Source organism: Pantherophis guttatus, chromosome 16 (assembly GCF_059756535.1).
Source record: "Pantherophis guttatus breed Tessera chromosome 16, ASM5975653v1, whole genome shotgun sequence".
Taxonomy (NCBI): Eukaryota; Metazoa; Chordata; class Lepidosauria; order Squamata; family Colubridae; genus Pantherophis; species Pantherophis guttatus.
In genome coordinates this window covers 1,589,162-1,599,433 of record NC_142078.1, presented here as the reverse complement: position 1 = coordinate 1,599,433, position 10,272 = coordinate 1,589,162, and the positions used below count along the sequence as shown (strand labels likewise).

The window sequence follows — 10,272 nt, the reverse complement described above, 5'->3', positions numbered from 1 at the left end:
GGAATCGCTCTAGCCACAGAAACTCTTTGGCCACGGATATTCGTTTGGATCTGGAAGCAGCTGTTGAGGCATTTAAATAAATTTTTTAAAAAAAGGTTTGACATGTGTCCATAGAGATAGGAATTGTAGAGAAACACTATCTACCGTCGGGATCAGAAACTTGCAAGTCCACTCTTATACTCTTCCAGGGGGCCCGACCTTCAGAAAGGAGAACGCACACGTGACGTGCGATAAAGCAAACTGAACTTTCTCAATGAAAAGTTGCTGTCACACGTCGACTCACGTCCGTGTGTTGGTGGTGTCCGATTTTCCCGGTCGCCACGAGCGGACGACTCTTCCTTTTTCGTAGCTCTTAGGTGCCACCTCTCGCGTAGGGCAGGACTGGGCGGGGCGTGCGCGATGACGTCACGCGCACGGGGCCAACGTGACACGTCAGCGCTGCCGCTGGAGCCGGATGTTGCAAGATGGCGGCGGCGGCGGCGGCTGGGCTCGCTGCTACTGAGGCTGTGGCGACGGAAGGAACCGGCGCCGGCGGCCGCGCGTGCTGAGGGAGACCCTGCCCCCACAGGTGACTTTCGGGTTTAAGGAGGGTGAGGGACCCCCGGGCCCTGCTGCGGGGGGGGGGGGCGGGGGCTTGATGAGGGTAGGAATGAAGCCTCCCGCTTCAGGAGAAGTCTACCTCATTGGTCATCGTGGATGGTTCCTGGCTGCTCCCTGAGCGGGAAGGATCTTTCGTCTTTTCGGGCAGGATGGCCGGGCAAGGAGGAGGAGGGAGAGGCGCCCACAGGGTCGATCTACCACATTTCTCCCCCCCCCACACACACACCGGCTTTGAGACCCCCCCTCAACCCTTCTCCACCCCCCTTCCAGGTCCCTGGCTTCCCCTGACACAGGTGGTCCTCGACTTACGACCACCACAACTGGCGCCCCAAATCTGTTTTGGGTTAAGGGAGGCTTTTCTTCTGTGAGTTTTGCCCCGTTTTACGGCTTTTCTCGCCCCGGTTCTTAAGTGAATCGCTGCAGCTGTTAAGTTAGTAACCCGGGGTCGTTAAGCGAATCTGGCTTTCCCCATTGACTTGGCTTGTCGGAAGGTTGCGAAAGTTTGATTGAATGACCAAACCGGGACACTACGGCCGTCATAAATGTGAGCCAGCTTGTCGAGCGTCTGAATGCAGATCGCGGGGATGCAGCAACGGTCGTAAGTGCGAGACAACGGTCCTAAATCCCTTTTTTTTCCAATGCCGTTGTAACTTTGAACTGTTCCTAAACTGATGTAAGTCGAGGACTATTTTGCTTTTTTTTTAAAAAAAATTAAACTGGCTGTTTGCCAGGGGTGGTCCAGAATGAGGCCTTCTTGACCCATGAAGCAGAAGCGCAATCCGCACGGAGTCCCAGCAGCAGCAGCCGCCCCTGGGGTGCAAGAAAAGGAAGGGGGTAACAAATTGGCTACTCCCCCCCCACGACTGGAGCCCCCCCTCAAGGAAGTGGAGTTGCTGGGGCGATGGGGGAAGAGGTGCAGATTATAATCCATGGGCATCATAATGCTCAGCCTCTGAAACTGATGGGACGTGACAGGTCATGTGTCAGGTACTGGAATACAGGCAGTCCTCGACATACAATAGTTCATTTAGTGACTGTTCAGAGTTACAACAGTACGGAAAAAAGGGACTTTTTCCCAGTTTTTCACAGTGGCAATCTTTGCAGCCTCCCCGTGATTACGTGATCAAAATTCAGATGCGTGGCAGCTGGTTCATAGCTGTGTCCCAAAGTCATGTGGTCCCCAAAGCCCCTGGGGAAGCCAGAATCACTGAATGACCAGGTTACTGCAGGATTCACGTAACAACGGTGGCAAGAAAGGTACTAAAATGGGGCAAAACTCACTTAACAAATGTCTCACTTAACAGTGGAAATTTTGGCCTCCATTGTCATAAGTGGAGGACTACCTGTAATTGCCCCTTTCCTGCAATAAACGTCATAAGTCATGGCGACGTAACCCCAGGACAAACAGCACACAGCCATCAATGTGGGCCAATTGCCAAGCGCCCCAAATGAAGTCACGAGGAAGGCAGATGGCAGAACTTCAAATCTGGACCCTCACTTAACAACAGAAATTTTGGGCTCAGTTGTGATCATAAGTCAAGGACTACCTTGAATCTGGGTTCATTAAAAAAATTGTGTGCTTTTTTTCCCTGATGCCTTCTCTCCATCCACGCGACATGCAGCTGGGAAAGGAGGAATCGGTCGTTCCAAATGCAGGGTCATATGCATGGAGGCCAGATCCAGGCTCTGTCTGAAGTCTGAACCCATTTCTGTGGACTTAGAAAATGTGAAAAATAACGGTCACTCTGAGGGGAATGAAGCCCTAAGGGGATCTGAGGTGCTACAAACCCTTTGATAAGTTTGAGAATATATTTATATATATATATAAACCGCATTTGGGAGGCTTACGCAACACGTGTAGTGAAATGCACTCGTGGATTCTGAAATATCAGGATGTTCGAGTAGAGCCCGTTTCTCTTGGCTTCCCTTGTTCAGGTTGATGTTCTCCATAATCAGACAATTAGTTTAGTAATTAGATTTCCTTGGTGAATGGAGGTGCATTATTTTGTGTTCATTTTAGAGTTTGAATTGTTGCTCTTGCTAGAAACAACCCACATTCAGTTGTTGTTGTTCAGACTTGATCAAGCTTGGATGGGTTGCCAGTGTTTTTGGAAACACTCACCTTTGCTTCTCTTATAGCAGAAACTTTAAACTGTACATCTACCAATGATTTCTGTTCTTTTAAGTTGCTGTTAATTAAATTACTAATTAATCCTAATATGGAAAGTTCCTTATAACAGTACTTCTCTACTGTCTTGTAAGAGGCTTGTTAGACCTGTTCATAGCACTGAAGGCAGAATTAAGACTTTTTTTAAAAAAAAATTGGAGCATTTATAATCACCATCAATAAAACCAATAAAACAACTAATTACCAATCATTTCTAATATAGAACTTTAATGAAAAAGATTAAGAAGTAAGTGGGGAGTTCCTTTTAAAACAAAGCATCTTTCAGACAGCAGAAAATAACATTTGAAAAGACCCACTTGGTGGAATGAGTTAGAAATCAGAATTCCCACAGCCCAAATCTTAGCTGTTTGAATTTGGGGAACATAGCAGTTGCTGTGAGGATGTATCTGTGTGTGTGTGTGTGTGTGAGAGAGAGAGAGAGAGAGAGAGAGAGTTACCAGATATTTTGAAAACAGCTATCACATTCCATTCAGTTTTCTTCCATGATGTTTTCTACCCAGTTTTTAAATAATTCTTTGAAAAACTATCTCTGCCGCTTTGTGCTTCTCCTGGCTTGCTTTAGGAGCCAAGATTGCACCCAGCACTTAAGATGAGATTTGATTAGTGCTGAATAAAGTAAATTTATGACTACAGTGCCTCTGATTTAGAGAACAGAGTTTTATTAATGCAATCTAAAAAGGGCACTAGCCTTAGCTGGGTCACTTTTCGGGTGTGATCAACTGTAAACCCAGGGACTTTCTAGCTGCCTTCAGGTTATAATTCCTCCTCTGTTGTCTTTAAAGCAAAGACAACTTTGCTATCTTTAATTCATCTCTTTTCCTCCCTGCCTCTCTCCAGTTCAAAACTTTGGGTTGTTTTTTTGGCAATTATCTGTGAAACAAAATAAACATTTTCTGTGTCACTTTCATGTTTACATGTCTTTTTTTTAGACAAACATTTAGTACATCATCCATTTCTTCCATGTGACATCTCGGTGTTATCTCCAAAAACTTCTTCTTTTCTATTATCTCTTCTGTCTTCGTTCTCGCCAAGTCAAAAATTTCCCACTAATCTAATATTCTAATTATAACATATTTTATCTATCTCTATTAACGCTTATTTATATCTTTTTTCTAACCAGTAGTAAAATTGATTCCATATCTTAAAATATTTCTTTTATCTTCATAGTTAATCTATTCAGTTTACATCTGTCTTTTACTCTTAAGTCACAGGTGTTGAGGAAAAAGGATAGGGGCTTCTCTTGAATGCTTTTCCTGTTTTTTGAGGAGCTAGTGATAGAATTACATGACTGAGCAGAATTTTGTACTAAACAAAAAATGTGCTTTAAATGTGGTTTCTTAAGTTCTTGTTACAGTGGTGGGATTCACACACCTTGCTGAACCAAGGCATATCGCATTATGTGTGAACCTGGTGTTCAGTTTTCCAGCCCACTGACGTGCATGTTTTCTTTTCAAAATATCACGGAGATGGCTTATGATGTAGGCACAACCGATCACAAGGTGTAACAGGCTTTTTTCTCAGAACAAGAAGTCTCAGCAAATACTAACAAAATCTGGGAGTGCTTTCTTTTGCTTTGCCCTAGGATTTCTGATCCCCCCGTAAAAGGCCACAACAGACTAAGGAAGACCAAATTACTTCACAGCTCAGAAGTGTCCCTTAAGGGCTAGCAAGCACTTTGCTCACATCCCACCACTTGGGAATTCTGGGAGGTGAAATCCCGAAGCACACCATGCGGAAGGCTGAACCCTTCCTCTGATTCCGATGAATCGCCCTCCGAAATGTTTCCTTCCCACATCTTGTAGTTCAAACTTATTTGAAAGTAAATGATGAACAGGAACAGATGGAAATCCCTGTCATGGGTGGAAACGCGTCCCTTGCTCTGGAGCTTTGCCAGGACACTGGCAAAGGTTTGTGGGTACCCGAAAGGCCTTTACCTACTTTTCAAGTTCTGCTTACCAAATGTATTGGGAAGAAATAACAGGCTGCCTTTCAATCAGAGGGCAAGAGGTGGGTGTCATTCAAAACCTCCGAGAGGGCTTCTGTGAGCGTGCTTTTCTTCCTTGCCCTGCCCACTCCTCATCTCCCCCCAACCCCTCCCCCCCCCCCCCGCAATAGCTGAGTCCGATGGAGTCGGGAGGAAAAATCATTACTAGAAAATGCTGCAGCTGAAGTGAAAGTACTGTTCCCTTGATCCGAAAGTACAGCACAAAAGACAATCTCTGAGCAAGCCTTTATCAAAGAACATAAATTATAGACCAATAAGGAAGCAGATAAGCTTATTCAGGTTCCAGAATCCCTTCTGGGCCTAGAATGTATGAGAAATTCTAGGCCAAAATAGAGGCCTTGCTTGTGCCATACAGTCCTAGCTTCATCCATAATCACTGGTATTGTTTCATGAACTGAAAACAGGCAGTGTTGTGTGGAAGAAAAAAAAGGCAGGCATAAAGGAGAGGCTATGAATTGAGAGATTCCTGCAAGACAGCCAGTATAGTTAGCAAATTCAAATTGTGCTTTATAAACACTACATACTTCAGATTCCCCAAAGATGCTTATTTCATCTCCAGTAATCCATATTCTTGATGGAATAGCAAGTGTACGTACGGTAGGTACTGCTTGACTTATGATGTCAATTGGGACCAAATTTTCCATCATTAAGTGATGCGATCATAAATTACAACCACATCCCTGAATGACAGCAATCTCTTTAATCCTTGTTGCCATCATTAACTGAATTTCACAGTCATTAGGCGAGGCAGCTTCCTGCCAAAGTTAATGGAGAAGCCGGCAGGAAATCGCAAGCCCCAGATTGGCAGGTAGGTAAGTGGCTGCTGCTGGGTGGGGAAGGGCTCAAGAGGGACCCCCAAGAGGCACCACGCAGGTCTGAGAGGATGCACGAGGGTGCCGTGAGTGTGGAGAGGGGCACAGGAGCGTGGGAAGCAAAGGGGGGCTGGAGGACGATGCGCAGGTAAGGAAGTCCCATCCCAGAGGCTTGCAACCTTCCCTGCCGGCTTCCCCACTGACTCTCAAGTGGCCATCACCCGGTTGTGGAGATGCTGGAGCAGCCAGAGCTCCAAGGGTCGGTTGTAACCACTGCTTGTTTAGTGCTCTCACAACTTCACATGATGGCTGAGCGAGCAGTTATATATCGAGCACTATGCCCGTTACTAATTCCACTTTTCTGTCTTCTTCACTCCAGCTTGTGCATATGAAGGCAAGCCCGCCCTGCTCCATCTACTGCTCCTCTTCAGGTGGCAAGTGACTCGGCTCCACTTTGATTATGCAGCCCCCTCCTCAGACAGCTCCCCCGGGGGTTGGAGGCCCTCCTCCTCTCGCCCCCTCCTGGAACATGCATTGGCGAAATGGCCCCTACGGTAGGCGTGCAAACGCCCCCACCTCTGCAGCAGCAGCAGCGACTGGACCTGTGCAACCGGTGACAGACCCCTTCGCCTTTGGCAAACAAGGCCCCCGGAGCTCCCCACTGAGCAATGTGCCCCACGGAGACCCAGGCTCTTCTTCATTGGCTTTCCCTCCATCGGCTGCTCCCCTTCACCTCTCTTCTGGGCACCTTCCTCACGCGCCCGCTCCATCGTTAACGTCTGTCTCGGCCTCCCATTCAGAAGCTGGGGGCTCCTTTTCCATTTCCACAGCCTCCATGTCGGCCTTCCCCAAAGGGGTCCACAACAGCACCGAAATGCATCCAAGCACAGAAAACGCCCCCCGCCCCCCAGTGGAACCACCTCAGCCCATGAGAATCGGCTCTGAAAATTCTCTTTCGGCTTCTGTCCCGGACAGGCTGCCGGGTGGGCCCGACGTGAGTAGGAATCCAGGCAACCCCGGTGCGGCCCCCCCATCATTGCCGGCCTTCTCCCTCCTTCAGCAGACGGTGCCTCAGTGGATGCCTCCCCAAAGCTCTGCGTATTTGCCTTCCCCAGAGCCCCTGTCCCGGAATTCCTTTGGGAGTGCTGCCCATTCCAGCAGCTCTGTTTCCCAGCCGGGCCCCCAGCTGGATCGCCACCCGACTCCCCCTCATCAGCCTGGGTTCCCTGGTGTCCCCCAGGCCCCCTACATGCTCGCCGAGGCATCCAATGTGACTCTGCCCCCCAATAGCACTTGGCAGAGCCCCGGGGGCACCGGTGTTTGGGCTGGCCAGCTCCCCCAAGAACACTTTTACTTGCAGCCCCTGGAAGCCACGTATCCCTCGGGCCACCCCACTTCTCAGGAAAACAGCCCCCCCGGCCACGCCCAAGGGGTGTCTGAGGCAGGGAGCAGGCAGTGCCCAGATGAGGCCGATGCGGGGACAATTTCAATGTTCTTCAAGGGAGACGAGGCGGAGAACGAGGAGATACTGTCATCGGAGGCCAGCAGCCATGTTGCCAGACCAGACGTGGATGCTTTCCAGCAGACCATGGGCCACACCTATTACCAGCCTTTGCACGGCCCGCAAGGGCTGCCGGCTCATTTTGCGCCAGCCCAGGCTAATGCACCTCTGGCAGCAGAGGCAGCGCCCAAAGAAGTGGACGCCCAGCGCTTCCTTAGAACGGCGGTCATTCAGCAGGCCAGTGAGAAGGCGCCCTTCCCGGGAGAGGACCGAGCCAGCCACGTCCCACAAGCAGGAAGCTGCTCTGCCAGCGGGCAGTATGAAAACATGGAAAACCAGGAGTGCGTTCAGAACCAGGAGGTTTTGCCAAGGGAGCCCCTGTCACAGAACCCTTCGTCCCCAGGGACGGCATCGGACTCCAGCCGCTACGCCTCTCTGGCCCCACTGCTCCCAAAGAACCATGTCGGGAGCCACATGGAAGGAGGACCCAACCTGGAGGCCCCCAGCGTGCTCCCACGGCCCGTCCGGCCTGACAGCGTCTCTTCCAACTATAGCAACTTGAGCCCCAGGAGCATGGCTGGCACTGCCCGGCCGCAAGAGCCGGGCACGTTCATTCAGCAGGAAAGCGGGAAACCCGAGCAAGAGGCTTCCCGCTTCTTTTTTAAGCAGGTCGACTCCTCTCCTCTGGGAGCAGATGTGGGGGAGCAGGAGCCTGGCAAGAATTACCACAGCCCCCCCTCCCAGGCGCCGACGCCGAGCCCCCCCAAACCCATGGGAGTGTTTCACACCAGTGTCAACAGCTCCTTTGAGCCAGTCAGGGCCCACAGCCTGGGGGTGAAGCCCACAGAGACCGATCAGGCCAAGGTGGTGGCCGAGCTGCGAGAGGATCGTCCCAACCAGAGGAGTAGCCAGAGGAGCTCTGCGGTTGCCGTGGCCTCCCCAGGGAACCTGGAGCAACCTCCTGACAATCTGGAGACCCTCTTCCTGCCCCCAGGCCACCCCTTGCCCCTCTCCCTCGTGGGCGGCAGCGGAAGCCCCCGGCAGCTTCCTTCCAGTGGGGCAGGGATGGAGAAGAGGCCGACCACCAGAGCTCAGGGACTGGGAAAGAAGTGTGAGAGCCCAGCCACCACTCTTTGGGCGCACAACGAACTGCCCAGTTTTGGGGGCAATGTGCTCCTTGCCCCCGCCGCCCCTGCGGTCTACGTCCCGGCCAAGCCATCCCCACAGGTGGTCCAGCCTCCGGAGGAAGCGTTGCCGAGCAAGCCGGGGTCTCAAGCCGGAAGCCTCCCGTCTGAAAATTTGGAAAACCCTCCCAAGCTGGGGGACGAAGAGGCGGTTGGCTCTCAGGGAAGCCTGGGTTATGCCAGCCTCCTTTCCTCGCCCCCGACGGAGACGCTTCAGAACCAGCCGATCTTGCTTGCCCAACCGAGTCAGTTTGGCAGCTTGGCCCTGCCTGCCGGTCCCTCTCTTGCCCTCCAGCTGGGCCAGCCCGAGAAGAACCACTCGGCCAAGGACCTGGGCGCCAGTGGGGCTCCTCTGCCTCTGCTGGGGAAGAGCAGGAGCTGCAGCTTGACCGGGGAAAACCCACCTGGTGGCTTAGCTCACTCAAATCCTAGTTTCTTCCACTGCCCACTTAGCGCAGCTGAAACTGCAACCCCCAAATCCCTGCTTCAGTCTGGGTCTCATGGTCCCCTCAACTTAGCCATGGAAGCCCCCCAGCCTCCTGCTGCGGAAGGGCTGCCTTTGGAAAGTGCTGGCCAACCCACAGCCGGTGTTCCTCTCTCCCACGTCAGCGGTGCGACTCCCATTGTGGGGCCCAGCAACAGCCTTCCCGGCTGGTCACAAAACGCTCCCCATTGCCAGGAGCTTTCCAAACCTCTGGATTTGGCAGGAGTGAAGTCTCAGGAGCACAGCAGGGCAGGGCCCGGCCCCCTGGGGCTCAGCCAGCTCCTTTTGGGTGGCCAGACATTTCCTCTGGCCCCCGGACCGGCTGGCCCCGGTGACCCCCAGGCTCGAGGCCCGCAGCAGTTCTACCGGCAGGTAACAAAGGACTGGGTGCCCGCGATGCCCTCCAATCGAGGGGCGCCTTTGGAGCAGGCTCCCACAGCTACTGGGCACTCTTCCGCTTCCCCCAACCTCCAGATGTTTCCCGGAAACCCCTGTGCTCCGGCGCCGAGTCCGAAGCCTTGCCCCAGTGGTCCCGTGGAAGGCAGTTCAGCCCTCCCACCACCCAGCCATCCTCAGCCGGGCACCGACTTCAGGCAGGATCCCCGCATCCCCCCTGGCATGGGGCCTCCTCCTCCTCCTCCACCTGGATCCATAGCCCCAAGTGGCCCCCAACCTGCTCATCCCCTTTCGCTCCACGAGCAGCAGTACCCTTCTTCACAGAACCCCCAGAACGCCTACGGCCCGCCCCCCAACTCCTACTACTACTACCGGCACCCGTATGACAGCTACGCCTACCCACCGGTGGATCCTAGAGCTGCTCACCTTTACTACCAGGTAGAGTGAAAGGTACTCTCTTCGGTCACCCTCAGGAGGACCCCCACCACCCCTGGGGCTTTGGGGTGGGGGTGGGCGATCCTGGGTGGGCTGGGCTGAGGCGTAAGACGTTCCGCATGCATTCACGTTCAGGGGGATTTCTTCAGTGAAAACTCTTCCCACCCGGAGCAATTGCAGAGGGCATTTTTCAGGCTAGGGGTTTCTGCTGAAGGCCAGAATGATTGGCCAGAGAGGAGGGGGAGGTTCTCCCTTCCAAGGCTTCTTCCAGGTGTGGCAGGTGGTGGCAATCCAAGCCCCCCCCCCAGTCTCTCGGAGCCCTTTTGGCTTTCGTATGCTTCAAAGGCTACACATAGCCTTTGAAAGAGCAACAAAAAAGGGGGAAAAAAGGAAGAGAAAACCCATTGACGAGAACGAGGGCTTCATTTAGGTGGAAGCACAAAAAGTTTGGGTAAGAGAAAGCTCTCGAAAAATTGGTGAGTGTGTGGGGGGGAATTTTGGCAAACGGGCCATCCAAACATTTCACGTTTAAAACAAAGATGCAGGTAGCCCTTGACTTACAGCCATTCAATCAGTCACAACGGCACTGAAAAAAACCCCACGGTCCCTCTCTACCCCACAGGGCTGTTGTGTTAGGGGAGGAATCGGGGAAGGCCCCTGAATGTGG

The 10,272-nt window shown here is 52.3% G+C and overlaps 1 protein-coding gene across 3 annotated transcripts in view; it reads left to right on the top strand.

Annotated features, from left to right (window-relative positions):
- Nucleotides 1-10,272, top strand: part of SEC16A (SEC16 homolog A, endoplasmic reticulum export factor) — a 67,831-nt gene continuing 57,559 nt past the window's right edge. For all 3 annotated transcript variants that reach the window (XM_060691862.2, XM_060691849.2, XM_060691835.2), the window contains exons 1-2: nt 1-568; nt 5,985-9,608. In XM_060691862.2, the coding sequence (XP_060547845.2) occupies nt 6,066-9,608 (3,543 nt within the window). In that variant the 5' untranslated portion in view covers nt 1-568; nt 5,985-6,065. The remainder of the gene's footprint in view (nt 569-5,984; nt 9,609-10,272) is intronic.